Source organism: Accipiter gentilis, chromosome 20, assembly GCF_929443795.1.
Source record: "Accipiter gentilis chromosome 20, bAccGen1.1, whole genome shotgun sequence".
Classification (NCBI taxonomy): Eukaryota; Metazoa; Chordata; class Aves; order Accipitriformes; family Accipitridae; genus Astur; species Astur gentilis.
In genome coordinates, this window is record NC_064899.1 from 25,418,808 (window position 1) to 25,439,037 (window position 20,230).

Consider the following 20,230-nt stretch of genomic DNA (forward strand, 5'->3'; position numbering starts at 1 on the left):
GAACGTGTGTCCCTGAGGTGGGTCCCAGACATGCTGCTTTCACCGGGGGAGTGGAAGAGTGTCCCCCATCATGTCGTACCTGAGATGCTTCCTAACCGCCTGACATGCCCTCCCTTCTCTTCAGTTTATTATAAGCCTTTGCCCAACGTGTCTTTCCATCACAACAGGCTGTTCAGCTGGACAGAGAGGTGGGGGGTTGCCATGCTGTCTCGTGACCCGATACCTATGCTGGAGATTAATTTTGCTTTTGAAATTATTCTGGACCCTTTCAAATTGAATCTGAATACGTGAGCTTTATATGGGTTACGTTCGTGAATTTAGGAAGCCTGAATTGTTTTGGTTAAATAGATGAAACAGGTTATTAATTTGGCACTTGGAGTAACTGGCTGAATGCCAATTTCGTGTACGACGTGTGCTTTAGTGATAGATTAATCCTTTATAGCTCACTTCAGCTCAGACGTGATACAAGTTGTTACTTAAGATGGTTTAACTCGTATTTCATTTATGTTAATTTCATAAGGGTAACATAATTATACTGCGTCTGTTAAATCACTTAGCTGGTGGAATCAATTGCACAATATTTTATATATTGTTATATATAAATATATATATATAAAACCAATATTGTTATGTACAACAACTGACTTTTCTTTATTAAGTGTTAAGTATCTCTTCCCTAGCTCTCCTGTGAAAGGCCAGCTTTTTCTACTGCTGAAGTTTATTCATATTCTTGAAAAATCCTTATGATTCTGTCATGGCTGCCCTTCATGCAGATTCATGGGGGAACAGCAGGATGTTTAAATTCTTCCTGTGATGCCCTATTATTATTATTTTTTCTCTCAGAGTGTACCAAATTAACACATGTCCAAGCATAAATGGTATCTGTTTGATTGTTAGTTAAGAGGACACATACCTTTTCGCCTTTTAGGCCTGCTTTCCCTTTCAGTCCTGGTAACCCCTGGCGTCCATTTTTACCCTAAAAGAAAATAAATTTTTTAATTAGACGTTATCTTTTATGCAGGTTAAACTGGCTGTACACTTAGCAGCAGAGACTGGATGTAAGGGTGCTGGATTCTAACCCTTGGTTTGTGCGGTGGGGGGAGATTTGGGACTGACACCTCTATGCAGTTGGCAGTGCACAAAACGTGCCTCTCGCTTCTCCTCTGCCCACAACAAAGTGGCAGTGAAGCCTGTTTGGGGGATACAGATGGAAACGCTTGGCAGGCTGCGTTTGGATTTGACAGGATGCCAACTGGACCACACAGCACCGATGACAAATGTTTTGAAAGCTATAATGTTCCACTAGAACAAATAGTGACAGCTGTCTGAAAAGTCCTCTTCAAATTTTCTGTGTCTTAGCCATTTGCTTATCTAGAGGTAAGAAAGTCTTTATTTCTTCCAAAGCTGCTCATTATGCTTACAGCAGGTAAATTCCAGGCTAGAATTCTGCCTCTTCCCTAACAACTTTCAAACTAGGAGAAAATGGACACTTGGAAGAAATCCACTTTTAATTTCATACAGAAGTGATAGTCTAACATAGAACAGTGAGATATATTTGCAACACACCACTGCAAACTGTTGCCCTGACCGCACCAAATCGTACCACTGGCATTAGCCTGTTCCCACCTTCCACTGAAATCCTTTTTGCCTTGACCCACTTGAATATATTCAGTTCCTACCAAGTAGGATGCTTCCTGAGGACATGTGTCTGACAGGGATGTGTGGTACTACATAGCATTTCACCCCATTTTCCATTCTAAACTTTACCAGGCAAATTAATTCCAAATAACCTTTCTATATATCTTCATCTTATCTACACGTAACACGCATATGCTCTTCCTATGGAGGCTGGATCATTGGCTAGAAAGAACTCCCACCAGCTTTAAAGTCAGTGCTATTATGAAGTGGTGTTATTTATAAATTCAGTTAGGACACTGGAAAAAAATTCAGAAGGCAAATAAATTCTGTTTTCCCTAATGGCATTTTGGGAAGGTGGACAGCTGTGATTATGGACTGTAGTGCTCAAGTTTTAGGGCTGTACTAATTTTAAAGATGGAGTATATAAACACATCATGGAGAAAAAAAGGTATCTGTAAGACTGAAAGGTTGTTTTCTCCTATTATTATTTTTCCTGTAGAGTAACTGGTATCAAGTTTATAGAAAAGTGGCAAACACGTGGCCAATATAAATCTAGTGCATATTAATTTTATTGCTGAGTGAAGCCACATCAATCCAGTAGTAAAGTTGCATAGGTGTGTGCAAGATCGGAACCCAGCTGCACATGGACAAAAGAGTATCTATAAAAAATACAGGACAATGGTTCATTTCAGAAGATATAACAAAATGCCTATGATAGGATATTGGATTATTTTACAAGGGTTTGTTTACAAGGACAAAACAATTGCTTTTGAAGCATTTGAATTACATTTGAAGAATTTTCTATAAGACATTTCCCCATTATTTCAATTTCATAGAATTTCTTTGAAAACGTTCTGCTTGAAAGTAGTCAGACTTCTGTTAATACAGAAGATGTAAACCTCTTGTCCGTAAACACCCTAATGACACATAATCTGAGTTAAGGCTAAATATTTGCAAAACCAGCTACGTTTCTCTGAACATACCAATGGATGCAAGCAGCATTCAAGCAGGACCTGAATAATGCAACCCACGAATGACTACTGAATTATTTTTTTGATATCTTAACACATACCAGTTTCATTTGAGGTTCACTTGCAGGGGTCAGGAACGAAGTTCATAGCAGTGGTGCATGGCAGGGTACGAAAGGAGGAGCAGCCTTGGTGGTGGGGACAGCCTCTGGGTAGGAAGGTCTTGGAGAGGAGAAAGATGCACAAAGTGGCAGCAACAGATAATAAGGAAACGAAGAAGCCAGGTAGTAAAGCATCAGCAGGAGACAGATACGCAACAGCAGCTGAGACACTTGTGGAATACGACAGCTGGAATTGGTTATTATGTGCATTGCTGGGCAATACTTCACCACGGAGGATGTATATGCAATCTATCAGCCGCGCGTGGTGAACTGACCTACGGATGGGAGTCGTCTGAAGAAGGGAGGAAGGAACAATACAGGAAGATGACAGCAAATGTGACACAAGAGAGGGTAAAATAGAGGAACACAGAGGAGGGAAAGCAGGAAGGATGAAGCTGAAGGTGCCGCTGAATTTCTGCGCGAGGGTTGAGGGGCGAGAGGTACATCTGGAAAGTTGATAGCAGCTGAGTTTAGGAGCAGGCAACGTGGTGGCATGTGTCTATGAAGGGTCAATGAAGCACTTTGGTTTTCCCTGGAAGAGGTCTGGGTCTGAGTATGTCCTCTTTTTGAAGTTCCTCTCTACAAAAAAGCCAGCCTCACCAGAGCTGGCCTCCTTGTACAGCTGCTTATGGCATGCCATGCCTCTTACTTTCTTTGCAACTGGGAAATCATAAATTTCTCTTAGAAACCTGGGTCCTCCTATCTTGGCAACCCGAGGAAGTCAACTAGAGCACCAGAGCTGCATTTGAAAGAGAGCACACGGAGAAAGCACTCTGCTGCTTAAGCTTCAATGTAGCTGAGTCTCTGATAAAAAATGTTGTTGGGGTTTTTTTCTTCACTTAACCAAAATATGTATAAAAGAGTACTTACGGGTAACCCATTTTTACCAGGAATGCCCTAAAATAAAACATCTTTGTTAGAAAGGTAAATAAAACATTGTAATAAAGAAGCAACAAAAGAGAAAAACAATTGACTATAGCTTGATGTACCTTGCAGTGACAAAATAACAAACCAGAACTTTTACAAATAATATGTCACAGCGCGATCCCTTTTGCAGCTCTGTTTAATTGGCTACATCTTGCGCTGATGGTTCAGAAGGGTATGAAGTGTGAAACATCCTGGATCTACGGAAGCCACCGAAGGAGGCGTGTGAGATCTGAAGTCCAGCAGCTTTGAACATGCTCAAACATGAAAGCTGGGAGGGTGGTGCAGCACTGCAAAGGCTGCCCAATTTGTGGAATTACTGCTCTAAGAACGTTAGTATGTTGGCAGAGCAGTTGTTTGCCTCGTGCTTTCTGATGACCGTCTCTCATCAGGCCCTTGTAGAGCTGTTGGCACATATGCGAAGCAGATATGACACTCTTGAGTTGATTTGGTGGGGCTAAAACCCCATCTTGTTGAAGTATAACTGATGACAGTGTGTGAGGCTGTGGAGTTTTAGCCCTTTATGCATGTGTGATGGATGACTATTACCTTTTCTGAAATGCATGCATTCTTTCAATGGACAGAAAATACTCACAGGCTGACCATGTTGTCCAAGTTTCCCTGGAGGCCCAGGAGGTCCTTGATCTTTGTTCTGCACATCTTCCACTCCTGGCCTTCCTGGAGATCCTGTGGGCCCATCTTCTCCTTCCTGACCTTTCTGGCCCTGAGTAATTAAAATGTTAAACATGAAAAATGTGTTGCATTACTTTTCCCATTTTTTGCTCTTTTCCTCCCCTCTCTTCCCTCTCTCCTAGAACCCCTGCTTTGTTCAATGCATTCAGAAACCTGTTAGGCACCATACAAAAAAAAAAAATATACTCCATTCAGCAAAGGCAGTCCATATTAGAGGTCATTCATGCAAGTACAAAAAAATTGCTCACTGAGCTGGAAGAAAGGAGAGCTGGTTACCTAGATGCAAGTGACCATGGTCTGATTCCCTATCTGCACAAATCTGCACAGTCTAAATCAGTAATGTAGGTTTGAAAAAGACCAGTTTCACAAACTCAGTCTGTCTGGGAGAAAATTGTGGAAGTTAAAGAGAGGTGGTTAGGAATGCTTTAGCCAACTCCCCTGAGATCTACAACTCTAACAAAAGAGGGTTACATAGCCAGCTTGGTTAAAAAGAAAAGTGACAGAAGGTGAAATGAGGAGTAAAAGGGACAACAAGCAAGAGCAAAAAATTGCTAAGCATCAGTATTTGGTCAAGAGAAAGCAAGAATAATAAAAAGAATATTTTAAATACACCAGGAACAAATAAACCCTTTCAGTGGTGAAGGTTGGACACTACTACATATTTAAATTCAAATCCACTATGCAGGACAGAACATTTAACTCATTTTTGTATCATATTTTGAAACAAGCACTAGGATTTACTCACATTTTATAGCAGCAATGAAATATTTTGTGTTCCACTAGTAACTAGGAGGGATGTAATATGGTAACTATCCAAGCATTTTAAAGTTAGCAGGATGACAGCTTTCAGCAAAGGAGCTGTTAGCTGATTTTTTTTTCATCTGGTCTCATTAGAGATTTTTTTCCCATCTGGAAGAGTGTTGGAAGAGAACCTAGTTAACTAAGCTGCAGGTAGGATCATCGCCTGAGTGAGATAACAGGATTGTTGATACAGGTTGTTAGAGTACTGAAGAAGCCAGCGGATGTTATGGCAGGACCCCTCTTGATCCTCCACCAAAGGTCTTGGGAGTCTGGGGAGGTCCCTGCTGGCTGGAACCTAGCCACGGTTGCTCCAATTCACAAGAAGGGTACGAGGGAAGACCCAGGGAACTACAGACTTCTTAGTCTAACTCAGTTCCTGGAAAAATTATGGAGAAGATTATACTGAGTGCTATTGAAAAGCATTTAAAGAGTAATGCAGTCATCAGGCACAATCAACATGGGTTCACAAATGGTAAGTCCTGTTTAACTAATTTAATACTCTTCTACAATAAGGTCACCCACCTGGTGGATGAAGGGGAGGTGGTGGATGTAGTTTTTCTGGATTTTAGTAAGGCTTTTGATACTGTCCCTCACAGCATCCTTCCGGACAAGTTGTCCAACTGTGAGATGAGCAGGTAGACGGTGCGCTGGGTGAACTGGGTGAATGACGGGGCTCAAAGGGTTGCAGTGAACAGGGCTACACCTGGCTGGCGACCGGTCACCAGCGGTGTTCCTCAGGCTTCAATTCTAGGGCCAGTTCTGTTCAATACAGTTATTAATGATCTGGATGCAGGAGTTGAATGCACCATTAGCCAGTTTGCTGATGGTACCAAACTGGGAGGTGCTGTTGACTCTCTTGAGGGACAAGAGGCCTTGCAGAGGGATCTAGATAGACTGGAGCACTGGGCTGATTAATGGGATGAAATAACAAGTCCAAATGCTGGATTCTGCACCTGGGATGGAGTAACACTAGGCACAAGTCTAAATTGGGAGAGGAGTGGCTGGAGAGCTGCCCTGCAGAGAGGGATCTGGGGGTGCTGGTCGACAGCAGCTCAATAGAGGAGTCAGCAGTGTGACCTGGCAGCCAAGAGGGCAAACCCCATCCTGGGGTGCATCAGACACAGGATAACTAGCCGGTGAAAAGGGGTGGTTATCCTGCTGCATTCCGCATTGGTGCGGCCTCACCTTGAGTATTGTGTGTGGTTCTGGGCCCCACGTTTTAGGAAGGACGTGAAGGTCCTTGAATGCGTCCGGAGGAGGGCACCAAAGCTGGGGAAGGGGCTGGAAGGCATGTCCTGTGAGGACGGCTGAGGACACGGGGTTTGTCTAGTTTGGAGAGAAGGAGGCTGAGGGGCGACCTCATTGCTGCTGCCTACAGCGTCCTGAGGACGGAGGAAGGGAGAGGGAGGTGCTGAGCCCTTCTCTCTGGACCCCAGGGCCAGGACGTGTGGGAATGGCTCAAAGCTGCGCCAGAGGAGGTTTAGACTGGACATTACGAAGCATTTCTTTACCGAGAGGGTGCCCAAACCCTGGAACAGGCTTCCTAGAGAGGTGGTCAACACCCCAAGCCTGTCAATGTTTAAAAGGCATTTGGACAATGCCCTTAATAACATGCTTCAACTTTTGGTCAGCCTTGAATTGGTCAGGCAGTTGGACTAGATGATCGTTGTAGGTCCCTTCTAACTGAAATATTCTGTTCTATTCTCAAGTCAAAGTATGAACATAATGAATGCTAAATCAGCATATTTTTGTCTGACTAACAGGTCATAATTTTCTTTGTTATGTGTGCTTAATAACAGTAACACTGTTGATCTGACTTCAGCAAATTTTCCTAAGGGACATTTGTCCGAGTTCTATACAACACTGAAAAATATAATGCTGTGCCTCATCAGCGTCACCCATATTAATTGGATTACAAATTGCATAACTGGTACAATGGAAATCTTGTACAATCGTAAACTTACGGGAGGTAGGACCACTTCTACCATGTACTCACAAAGACCAGTTTTCAATGCAGTAACAATTTCTAAATTATTATTTTCTAAAAGACTGTTCATTAGCATATTGTATAGCCATCTTGGGTATCTATGTAGTGAAAAGAAAGTGGAAATTGGAGTAAGTTCAAGAAAAAAGTTGTAAAGATGAGGAAGTAGCAAAACTACTCGTCACAATAGATTTAAGCTTTTTATGTCACATCTCTTAAATCAAGAGTGGATTTTTATTTAGGAAAAATACCCCAAAGCTGAAAAAAACCCAGATTGTAAGAACAATAGTTCGTCCTGACATTAAAATCGCTGCATTTAAAAAAATGCGAATGCAGGCATGAAAATGTTAGAGGAATCATATTTGGAAGTCCTCCAACAAATATTAAAGCCCCTTGTATGTCAGTTCCAATGGATAATCCTTAATCTAATGTTTCACCATTTGTTATAATTTACCACAACAAACACAGAAACGCTAGAAGACCCTGTAAGGAGCAACCTTAAACACTTGAATAGAACGCACAGTGTAGAACTTTAGAATAAAAAGTTCTGTCATTCTTGATGCTTTATGTTTTCTGGCAAACAGAAGCAGTCATCACCGACTGCAGTTTCAAGCAATACGAAAAACGGACTTTTGGCGTAGGAGTCACAAAGGCAAGAGGAAGGAAAGGTCGTCATTTATTTTCTGCTTAGAAAAAAATCTGTGTTGGCTGTTGGATCAGGAATGTTAATTAATGGAAAATGTACTGCTAGCTGATTATTTTGAAATATGTCAACAAGTAGGGCAAGTATTTGAGGAGCTGGGGCCCTCCAACTGACGCAGGATTCCAAACGAGGGGCATATGTAATTTTAATTTGCAGAATCACACAAAATTCAGGTCACACATTACCTTAGAAATGCAATAGGCACAACACCTTTCAAAGCCCGGTATCTCACCAGAGAGGGTGACTGCAACATACGGCATAGCCATCCCCTTCGGGGTTTCTAGAGCCTGCAGTCGTGTAGGCTGGAGTATCCCTAGTTAGGAGTTAAAAGGGCTGCAATTTTTCTTACCACCGTGTGAACCTCAAAGTAGAGACGGGCTACAGCCTTGCATTTTCTCTTAATTTCCTTGTCGAGGAGACAGGCCCAAATGGAGTATCTAATTTTATAAGGCATTTGTCAAAAAGTGATTTTGAAAATGTGACTAGTCTCAATGCTTTGCATGTAATTTATAGTTATTCCTGGTCCTAGTTATTCCTGGTCCTGGCAGAACTGAATTGCCAATTAAACTGCAGCCTATCTTTGTCAGAGTTTCCTCTGTTCAGTAGTGTACAACTCACTTGATGGTGGCACACAGACTTCCTAGAACCTCTTTTTCCATCAGGAGGGATCCTGAAAGGAATCAGGACATCCTGACCAGGATTTTTGGAAGGCATCTCTGACAGGTGAGAGACCTCCAAATATCACCTCTTCTACAGTACTTCTAAAAAAAACGTGCTGGCAGCCTAGAGAGAAGCTAGGCATGGCTGTAAACAGCATTTATTCACGTAACTGCTCTGACACAGGCATGAGTAATACAGGGACCCCAAACAACTTTACTGCCTTGTCTCAACTTGGATCCTTTGTAAGACCATCTGGAGATGGAAAGGTTGTTCAGTCTTAATATTTTCTTAGTCAAAGCATCGTTTTATTGTGATTGCCAGCAAAGCTGCTGGTTACTTTTTAAATGGATTTTTCATCTCTGGGTGTTAACGTACGCAGGTGTCAGGAGGCAGCATACGCTGCTTTCTTAAAGAAATAACTCGGAGCGGCAGACACTTTTCCAGTGCAGTCCACGCAGCCATTCCTTTGTCAAGACATGATCAACCTCTTGGATGGTAATTCAAGTAAGATTGGGTTTATAATGGGATGATTTCCATAAACTATAAATTTTCAGATTAGTCTGGGGGCAGCAAAGGAAAGCCAGCGATACACATTTTAGGCACGGATTCCTCCAGAGTTGAGCGTGTTTTAGTGTTAGCCTTCTGTTTGGGTCACCCGATAATGAAGCACTGTGATAATGAAGTGCTTCTTCGCACTTGGTACGTCACACAGAAGCACTTGGGGAGCACTCAGAGGGTGTAATTTTACATCTCTTTATATGCCACACTTCTGAGAAGGAAGCGGGACTTTCACCTGCAAGGCAGTTACTGTGAGTAAGACCAAGATGCTTGCTTTTAGGGAATAAAAATTGTGGGTTTTTATGGTGAGGATTTATGTTATTAACTTTGTTTCTCACTTTCTTAAATGCAAAATGAGAAAATGCAAAACTGAAAGAAGGAATTCATTTTTTTAGTCAAAAACCTCAAGCCCATCTCAATGGTTATAGATCCAAACTTCTGCATAGGGCTAGTGCTTTTCACTCTGATGTCATGCAAGAACATTCAAGAATTTTAAAAGTAACTTCTGTTTTAGCATGCTGCTAAGGTGGAATTGACAAAGGTACCAACTCAGAAAAGCACCTAAAATTCATGTTTTCCTGCTCTTGGGACAAAAAGATAAGGCATACGATAAACGCATTGTACAGACCTCCTCTCTGCTTACTCCAGCACCAGAGCCATCTTCTTCTCGTAAGATTTTCTGTGCGACAGTGGTAGACTCACTGTTGTCTTGTCCAGTTTCCGTGACAGCTGCATCTAAATAAAATAATCACTTATTAATGGGAGACAGAGCAAAATAAAACCCACCCAGAGGTATGTATCAGAGCACAGATGCTGCAAGTTGTATGAAAAGAGAAATTATTTACATCATGACCAAAATACATTCCAAATATTAATATTAGTCATCTTGTGACTCTGGAAATTTTAAAAGGAAAGAAAAAGAGAAAAGTGAGAATAAAATTATAAAACAAAAGCATTTTTAAGACTGTATTGCATCATCTTCTTTGCCTCAAGCTCCAGTCTAATGGTTGCCTATTTTTCATCTATATAAAATAAAAAATAAGAGGTATCTAAACAGGTAATATCTGAAGTATGTAAGAAATTTAAATAGGAACATTATCTTTGGCCTTCTTAAGATAACTAGCCTTATTTTTTGTTTTCTAGGAGCGCACTGAAATTGTGTTACTAGTGGAGGAAGGGATTACTCACGCATTACGCCCTGCTCTTATTACTTTGCTGCCTACACTTGCATCCAAAACACCCCATTGGTGCACTAGGGAGATTCACATCCTTTCCGGGGAACGTAAGTAGAATGTAGTTGTTTATTCAGTGGTGGTATTCAGTTTTACACGAAAGGCTGTGCTTCACTATAACAGAAGGTCATCAAAGTAAATACTCATCTGAAATTCCTTTTAAAGGTGCCACATGGCTTTAGAGCCAATACCACTATTTGCAGAGGTATGTCTCAAGAAGTGCCGTGCTTCTCACTGACCTGAGCAGAATGAAGAGGATTTTTTTTGTTTCATTTCCTTTGGCTAACACTTGCATTTTACTAGAGTGTTTTAGAATATCACAGCAGCAGCTCCTCAAGTCACCTTCTTTGTTTTATCCTTTTTTTTTTTTTTTTTCATTTTAAAATATAATCCATAGTTCTGTGACTGAAACTTCCACACTATAGATGGGTAAATCTATTCTCTGCATGTTTAACAACAATGACCGAGATAAACCCCTGTGTGGAGTGAAAAGCGAGAGATGTGTTGAGTGGTGGCTGTGGTTGCTACCACTTACCTTTGCTGCTATTAGCAAGTTGCAGTCTAACAGACTGCAGTCTCAAAGACCAAATGTTTGTTGAGCCAATTCTTTTCTAACACACAGGATGTCCAAAACCATAGGATTTTCCATTCTTGGCAGCACCCAAAATACGACAGTGGCTTTTCATACACTAGGAAGTGACAGGCTCAGACCTAGAGAACATAAATGACCACTCTCCCCCCTACCTGCCCCCCCCCCCCAAAAAAAAGGAAAAAAAAGAGGCAGTGCCTTGTTCTTTAAGTTTAGCTGCTTCAGTGGTTTCTTCTGAGCTGTGATTTCCAGAGAAATCGTTTTCTTCCAAGTAAGACAATATAGTTGGGGGGGCTTCCACTGGCTCAGCCAACATATCTTCAGGCTAAAAAAAATAATCATAAAATCCCAAAGAACTGTTTAGAGAGAATGCTTATCACATATTTTAAAGCAAGAATCAGTAGAGTACCTTCCTCAAAGCACAGTAATCAGTACTACCACATTTATGAAGCAAAACAGAAATCCAGATCTTTCCCACTTAATATCTTGCCAGTATCTGTCCTTACTCTTAGAAACATTAACTGTCATTGCCATCATAAAACCTGAAATTTGTTAATGGCCAATATATACACCCCCTTCCATTTACAAGTTTTTAATTTATTTCACCTTCTGTTTAACTTTTCCTCTTTACAGTACACATCTAGTTTTTGCTTATCAGCAGATGTCACACTAATTTGGTCAAGCTCTTGAGAAAAACTAGCACAATACCTTCAAACTCCATTCCTCCAAACCAAGTGATGTTCACTTAACAAACCCACAGAGAGGGAGAAAAACAGAAGAAATGTAAAGTTATCACTGCAGGTCTAAGAGCCTAGAGGTGGCTGGTAGCTACCCTTCCCCACGCTGGCTGTGGGTGGGAAAGAGGTGGCCATTTCGACAACCTGGTATCAGCTGCACGCAGGAATGCAAAGAACCTACTCCCTGCTGGAATTAGAGACCTGGAGAAGCGCTATCTCAGCATAGCAAGGAGATTACTTCATGCGAACCTGCATTTGCAATTTAAATAAAATTTAAAAGTGATTATGTTGCCATGGTAACCCGGAGCAGAGTTAATGGGCCAAGCATCCCGGTCTTGAACCAGGTTAAGATGTGCAAAATGTCATAATGGGGCTTGCTGAAGTGGTTCCCGAGTTGTCAGCAAAAGGAAAAGAGGTAACATCGTTGGCATGATTTTTATCCCACTGGTTTGTGTCCTTATAATTGAGGAAAAGCTTCAAGATACTTCTTGTTATTAAGAAACATATTGAAAATAGGCTTTAGGGCTCCATTTGAAGGGGAAAGGAAATCTTTTCCACAGGGGGCTGGATCTGATCCCCACTATTTGATTTCAGTTTTACTTGCTTGACTTGAGAAAGAAACAAATGCATGTTTCCTCTGCTCTTATTTCTCTTATAACTATGCACCTTGTTCTTGACATTCTGTGTAGGAATATTTCAATTAATCTTTACAAACTGATAAACCTTTTCATACAGCCTGTTTATCTGAACCATAGTAAACTTAGAGTGTTAAGCTAGCCATGTATTACAGGGTTTGGGGTTTTAAAATCCTTAATAAGACTGGGTCTTGGCTACTTTGAGAAAGGAGGACTAACTTCTCCCTTTAAATGCAATATCCAGTGACCTCCCTCTTCTGAGGCAGAATAACCAATACTTCAGATGAACAGTAGAAAATAATTCACACAATTCAGAATGTGCTCAATTGTACCGTCTATAAAGCATTCCTGATGTTTGTTTCTCACCAGAAAAAGAAATAAAGCAACAGCAGGACAAAGATTTAAGTGCTTCATTTTGAGAAATAATTTTTTAAAAGTTATAAAATGGACACCTCCCCCCCCCCCCCCCCCCCAGTATTAATAGATGTCCCCAATCTAACTCTCTGCACTAGAAAACAGTGGGAAGAATAAAGATATTTACTTGAAGATTGCGGAAAAGCAACCCAGACCTTACGCTACACTCATAAGAATGTAAACTTAATAGATAATAGTGATTACCTGCCTGATAGAATTATAAGAATCAAGATAATGAAAAAAAGTACATTTGTGATTTAGTGAAGGGATTGATTGGAAGAAAACCGCAACAAAATGTCTTGAAATAATCCCAATCAGTTTAGACAAGAAGACATAGCCGTGGAATAAAGAAGTAGTAGCTAACAACCACACACAAAGGTTAGTGATCAACATCAGGCAGTGGAGTTGAAAGGATGTGTCTAGTAGAAGAACAGTAGGGTGGATATCCTCTACTTGTCTACACGGACTCTGTCGTGGTTTAAGCCCAGCCGGTAACAAACCACCACGCATCCTCTCCTCCCCCCGGCCACGGTGGGATGGGCAGGAGAAAATATAAAGAAACGCTCGTGGGTCGAGACAGGGACAGGGAGGGATCACTCCCCGCTTACGGTCACGGTGATATAGAGAACGAACTGCTTATTGCTTAATTATTGTCTCTCTGTAACTTTACATACCGAGGACTGGTGCTCGTCAAGGATTAAGCCTGTCAGAGACTGGTACTTGGGAGTGATGAGCAAGAAGGAGCCATGAGCAATCACAAAACTTAATTAAATGTTTGATGAATTTACGATCTTGTTGAGAAGGCACAAGCAGAGGCCTTGCTTGAATAGATAGGGCCGGAAAAGATAAGAACTCCTGCCTTTGTTCTCGTCCTTGCAGATAATTTATATTAAACTAGCCATATGGTTTTATACCACTAATGAAAACTTAGATAATAAGAGCACTAACAAGCATTAATGTATCAAAACATGTAAAGGACCATACTGCGCAGAATCACCTGAGAAGGGTCAAATAGCGGACAAGTGAGGAAGACTATGGAAGACCACCAGAGGACTCCTGAAGACCACCAGAGACCTTCAATGCACCTGCATAAAGGACATTTACATATGCTAATAGTTTCCCAGAAAACTAATGAATATGTAATAACATTTCTCAGAAATCTAGTGAATATGTATGTAGAACATGTACTTAACCTGCACAATTAGACCTGACGGTGTGCATGATAGGTGGAGCGATCCCCTGTGCATCCGGCGCTGCCAATAAAGAATACCTACTCAATCTTGATATAACATTTTGGCACCCAAGACTGATCTCACATGTTTGGAAAATAAAAGGAAAATGTCACGCTTTTACTCCCTGGGAGCGGTATACGGTGATGAACAATAGCTATTACAATTTTACGTCCCTGTTCGTGTAAATCCTAGATGTATTACTAATTTTTTAGCAATGTAACAATAACACTTGCTCATTAAAATAGAAATTTTCTACCTTTTGTACTCTGCAACAGTGAATAATATGCTGAGATTATGCTGAGAAACAACATTATTGTGTGCTGTTTTTTTCTGGGATAGAGTTAATTTTCTTTATAGTAGTTGGTACAGGGCTAGGTTTTGGGTTTGTGCTGAAAACAGTGTTGATAACACAGGGATGTTTTGGTTACTGCTGAGCAGTGCTCACCCAGAGCCAAGGGCTTTTCTGCTTCTCCCCCACCCCACCAGCGAGGAGGCTGGGGGGGCACAAGGAGTCGGGAGGGGACACAGCCGGGACAGCTGACCCCGACGGACCCAAGGGATGTTCCAGACCGTAGGACGTCATGCTCAGCATGTAAAGCTGGGGGGAGAAAGAAGAGGGGATGTTCGGAATGATGGCGTTTGCCTTCCCAAGTCACCATTAGGCGTGATGGAGCCCTGCTCTCCTGGGAATGGCTGAACACCTGCCTGCCCGTGGGAAGCGGGGAATGAATTCCTGGTTTTGCTTTGCTTGCATGAGCAGCTTTTGCTTTACCTATTAAACTGTCTTTATCCCAACCCATGAGTTTTCTCACTTTCACCCTCCTGATCCTTTGCCCCAACCCTCCGGCGGGGGAGTGACTGAGTGGCTGCGTGGGGCTTACTTGCCAGCTGGGGTTAAACCATGACATCTTGCAAAAGGAGGAATAAACGCCCAAAATTCTACTATTGCTGTGTGCAATTTTGAACAGTGTAGTAATTATGATTGTTAAACAGAAACTTAAAGCAATAGCTAAAAAAATTTCAATTTTTTCTGGATAGACTAGAGAAGTTAGACATCCTTTCTGAATTAGCTGCAGTTGTATCCAAATGAGAAAAAGTGAAAGCACAAAAAGATTTCATGGTTTAAATTTTGTGGTATGATGCAAAATGGAGAGGAGCCATCAAAGCATCAGATGATTTTGCCGCCATTCAGAAGAACCCCAGCTGGCTGCAGAAATAAGCAGACAAGTATCTCCTGAAGTTCAGCAAACTAAAATGCAAGTCCTGCATCTGGGGAGGAAGTACCCCATAGAGCAACTGGCTGGAAAGCAGCTTTGCAGGAAAGTATGCTGTTAGACAAGTGGAAAAAGAGCCAGCACCGTGCCCTTCTGGCAAAGGCAGCCAGAGCATTCTGGTCTGCGTTCGGAAGAGTATCACCAGCAGGTTGAGGGAGGCAATCCTTCTTGTCCTGGTTTCAGCTGGGATAGCGTTATCTCTAACCATTGCTTCTGTATTAAGCAATGGTGAGACCCCATCTTGAGTACTGTGTCCAGGTCTGGTCTCACCAGTACATGGACACATTGGACCAAGTCCACCAAAGGACCACGTAGATCATTAAGGAACCAGGGCTTTTGACCTATGAGAGGAAGATAAGAGAGCGAGGACTGCCTCAAGAAGAGAAGGCTCAGAGCAGTCTTATCAACGTGTACAAAATCCTGATAGGAGGGAGTAAAGAAGACAGAGCCAGACCCTTCTCAGTGGTACCCAGTGAAGGGAAAAAGAGACAATGGACACAAATTAAAATACAAGAAATTCCAGTTCTACATTGGAAAAAACCTAGACTGTATCAGAGGCAGTGGAGTCTCCATCCTTGAAGAAATCCAGACCCCACTGGCACTGAGCAACCTGCTGTCCTTGACTCTGCTTTGAGAAGGGAGTTGGACAGGACAATCTTCAGAACTCCCTTTCAAACTCAGCTAGTCTGTGATTCTGTGAAAAGCACAAGGCAGGCCAAAAAGAGTTTAATGAGCTGTATGTAAAAGGTATAAAAATTAATAACAAATCTCTTTTCAAACGCATCAGGAGCAGGAAGCCAGGTCAATACACAATTAAGTTGTAAAAAGAGTACTCAGAGAATTTTCAGCCACAGCAGAAAAAAATAAGGTTTTTTTGCATTCATGTTGACCATGGAAGAGTTAAAATTCCTGCAAAAGAATATTCTTGGGAAACTCAGCAGAGGATGTGTCTAAAACTGAAGTCTTTTTAAGAAAAGGGTAGGAAACACACTGACAAAGTGAGTGGCAACAAATCATCACAACCAAACAGTATTCACCCACGAGTTCTGAAGGATTCAACAACGAAAGTGCTGAAAGTATGTGCAATATCAGGGAGGGGTGAGCATGGTTTTGTAAAGTCATTTCTCACAAACCTACTGGCTTTCTCTAAAGGAATCAATGAGAACTTGGATAAAAGAAGAATGCTTGATATAAGCTGCAGGGAAAGCTTCATAGCGAGGAGTGGACTGGAACGCTTCAGCGTGGCATGAGAAGGGAAGGGGAACGCAATGTGATAGGAATCTCTAAAATCACAAATGTTATGGTGAGTAAGGAACAACTCTTTACTCTGTCTTGTGCAGAGTAACCACCAAATGAAAGTTGCAGTTAGAATGTTTAGAAGGGCAAGCAAACAGTGAAAGTCCGTCACAAAACATGTCATTAAATAAGCTAAGTACCTCTGCAGCAGGAAGCTGAGGATGGTAAAATTCCCATGGGTTAAAAAATACAAAGTAAGAAATTCAAGGGCGAAAAACTCCGCGGAGGTCCATGAAACACAAACAGATACGCTCTTGGCTCCAGCATTTCCCGAGATGGAAATTGTTGCAGACTAAAAGAGTATTCCCGGTAAGTGTCATATTTATGTTCCTGATCTGTTATTATACTCTTCCCAAAGTACTGGTTGCTGATTGTTGTCAAATATACCAGATTTTTGATCTGGCGCAGCTCAGTCATTCTTATGGATGGGTGCATGTTCTCACAGGTGCCTTTGGAAGTTGTCACATATGAAAAACTAGTGACAAAATCCAGACCTCCCTATCTATAAAAGTAATATTAAACCGAAAATGTAAAGCAAATAAATCAAATATATTTACCCTTATGGGAAGACGAGAAGGTGCAAGGACTTCTTGCATCTCAGAAATCCCTTCATGTTCTTGAATGCTGCCATTGCCACTGATGTCCCCTGAAGCCTGTGCAAAACCCAATCATGATAGCAAGTTCATAAAAGTCAGGGAAAAAAAAAAGTATGATCTTGATCTCCAAGGAATTGGCTACTTCAATGCAGGAAAAAACTGTCTTTTTTTTGTTTTTCCAGTTGGTGAAGCCTCAGTGTCATTATGATGTTAACTTATTTCAGTACTTACAGCATTTCATGAAAATAACCCTTCAAAAAAAATAAAAGTCATAGTTCATTTTCTCAAAGGTGTTATACACAACAGAAAATCATGCTTTTTGAAAAGTCACAGTTTTAGGGGCTGTGTAGTCAAAAAAAGAGATTCCCACACACAGTTTTAAGTATGATACTATGTTCCCAAGAAGAAATACTCCATTTAGTCTTATGAAAGATGTCTAATGGCAAATGACTTTGAAATGTCAAAGTGCTCTGAGGCACTGAGGATAGATAAATAAGTGTTTATAAGAATACTCACATAAGGGTCATCATCTTCACAATGATCTTCAGTAGCCCTTGGGTCAGATTTGATTGTCAGATGTTGAATTGAGCCCTACATGAAACAACAAAAACAGTTCAAGGAAGTAATATTTTAAGTAGCATGTGTGAAGTGGGGGCGGAGGGGTGGGAATTAAATCAAGAAAAAACCCCTCAGACTTTGTTCTCATTTGCTTGGAAAATGATCTGAAGCATAAAATTTTATGATAATATATCCAGTTTAAAAACGTAAGTATGTTCTTATTTTTTCCTTTTGCAAGACACAGAAAAAATTGAAGCTGCCAGAATACAATGACTATCATGTCCCAATGACAATACAATTGCTACACGGTATTGTTAGTGCCTCAATTGAAGGATCTAATCCTAGATTATGTCCTAGAGTCTGTAAAGCACTGGCTGCTTTTTCTAGTTAAGTGCATTGCAGCTCCAAAAATGGCATGTGAAACCCCCTAAAATTAGAGACAAAGGATGGGAAGGAAATACCAGTAAGTGATGAAGTGGGTCAGGGAGAAACCAGCTTCAAACTTTCCAAAGGGGAAAGAAAGGAGATGGATTTTCTGATAACAAATGTTTGTTTTTTCAGAGTTACAAATTATATTTCTCAGTCTGACATGCTGAGGGACCAGCAACAATTTCATTTTAAACATTTAAGTCTTGTTTCTTAGATTACAAAGACTCAAACTGTTTTAAGAAACACGTGGGGGATATTTCCTTGTTATGAGGTCTCGCAGAGTTAGGCATGATGCACACGTAGGACACAAAGATGGGTATTGGAATCAAAAGCCATCTTACCCAACACATAGGACCTGCCTCTTCCCACTTTTCTGACTGTATATTTTGTTTCTCTGCTTTTGTATTTTCTGTAGAGAAGAGCCCAAAGAAGCTGACAGATTTAGTCTTTATCTCTAGACCGACACAGAATACTTCTCAGTCCAGTGATTTATTTCTCTTCAGGGAGCGAGAATGTTTACACCATGCAGCGATATCTCGGTTGTGCTCTGTCTGCTGAGTATTACCGCAGACACACGGCAGATCCGCTCACTCAGGTGTAGAGAAAGCCTGAGTCTCGGTGAGGAAAACCGCAACTACTGTTGAGATGAGAAAAAGTAGTATGCTTTGCTGCTACTTAACGCCACCCAAAATTGCAAACTCCAGAGGAGTAGCAGCTACCATTTGTATACGCTGCTACGTCTGACTTTCTGCTCGCTCTTTCCTCTCTGCAGCGGTCCTCTCTCCCTGTCCTAGAAGCATTGAGGAATTATAAGCAGGGAAGTACTTTCGAAGCAATATTTCTGGTGGCTTCTAGAGTATTTCAGAAAGGAACAAAATCTGAGATTCTATCTTCAACGATCCTCTAATTTCTGTGCCTTCAAAGACCATGAAACTCCTGCAGTTGGTGCCTCCTGAGTCTGCAGGCAACAGCTCAGGGAACTGAACCATCCGATTTCTCTCAAAACTTAATAATGGGCAACTCTGATACTGCGCAATGTCAGACTAACTGAACAGTTCACTGAAAAATTATACACGATACGAGGCGCAACCAGACACTTAAGCAGTCTCCTGGAAGCGATGCTTTGTTTTCACGGTCTGAATGAATCACATTTGCAGAACGTGTTTTTCTCCTCTTGCTCTAATCTGCTGCCCTGGATGGTGAAGGAAGCAAAATGGAGAGCCCTAATGTTTCCCATGTGTTGCTGCTAGCCAGTTACTCCAACCAGGAAAGTCATGGCCAAGTCTGCCATGGTAGGAATGGTAGGTATGAGGTTATTGTAGTTCCCCCCTGGGTCTTGTGCCTGCTGCTGCCTTCCCTGTTAAATCTGGTTTGCAGAGCCGAGCATCGTCACCGATTCAGCTATATTTGGTTGTTGTCCGATTTCTACTTTTCTTTACAAGCACCAGGGCTAGAATTTCCTTTTGTTTCCATAAAATCTGATGATAGTTATGCCCTTTTGCGCCTGGCAACCAGAGACTTAGACACACAAATTCCCATTAGCCAGAGCAAACCAGCAACTGACATCTATTCAGAGACATTTGCACAGTCTGCTGTGAATTGTTTCTATTTTGGGCAATCGATGGAAACAGTTCTTGTCATACAAACAGAGCTTGAGGAGGACTCAACCATTTCTTCTACCCAAAAGCAATTGTGACATACGATGCACAAAGAAATAAAGGCACAAGACCTAGAGCACACGTCACAATTAATAGGACTGAAGCAATCACAGTATTGACTGATATGTATCTACTTGATATAGCATACAGAACAGCCTTTTTCAGTGGAAATGCCTTAAAGTGTAATCCACCATGCATTCTTGTCACTATATTTACAGGTTTATCAGTGATAATCTCAGCAACTGATCATCACATATGCGTTTTCCAGGTGGGGTACCAAAGTGGTCTCATTTTCTCGAATGTTTCTCATTCCTACTTACTAATCAGGCATCCCCAATAATCCAGTCATCCCATCTGTCTAAGCAAGGTAGTACCAGCAGGTAGTTTTCCTATATATCCCTTTCCACCACTTATTTGCTGCTAATCAATATATTCCTTTAATTCTAGGTGCTTACACTAATCAGATAAATGATAAAAGTACATTATCCTT

At 41.3% G+C, this 20,230-nt stretch overlaps 1 protein-coding gene across 1 annotated transcript in view; it reads right to left on the bottom strand.

Annotated features, from left to right (window-relative positions):
* The window catches only part of LOC126048767 (collagen alpha-1(XV) chain-like), a 149,385-nt gene that overhangs the window by 82,805 nt on the left and 46,350 nt on the right, over window positions 1-20,230 (bottom strand). Inside the window, exons 4-10 of the mRNA XM_049824132.1 lie at window positions 17,612-17,686; window positions 17,057-17,152; window positions 11,110-11,236; window positions 9,719-9,825; window positions 4,287-4,415; window positions 3,638-3,664; window positions 914-976 (exon numbers count right to left, since the gene is read on the bottom strand). Of these exons, the coding sequence (XP_049680089.1) occupies window positions 914-976; window positions 3,638-3,664; window positions 4,287-4,415; window positions 9,719-9,825; window positions 11,110-11,236; window positions 17,057-17,152; window positions 17,612-17,686 (624 nt within the window). The remainder of the gene's footprint in view (window positions 1-913; window positions 977-3,637; window positions 3,665-4,286; window positions 4,416-9,718; window positions 9,826-11,109; window positions 11,237-17,056; window positions 17,153-17,611; window positions 17,687-20,230) is intronic.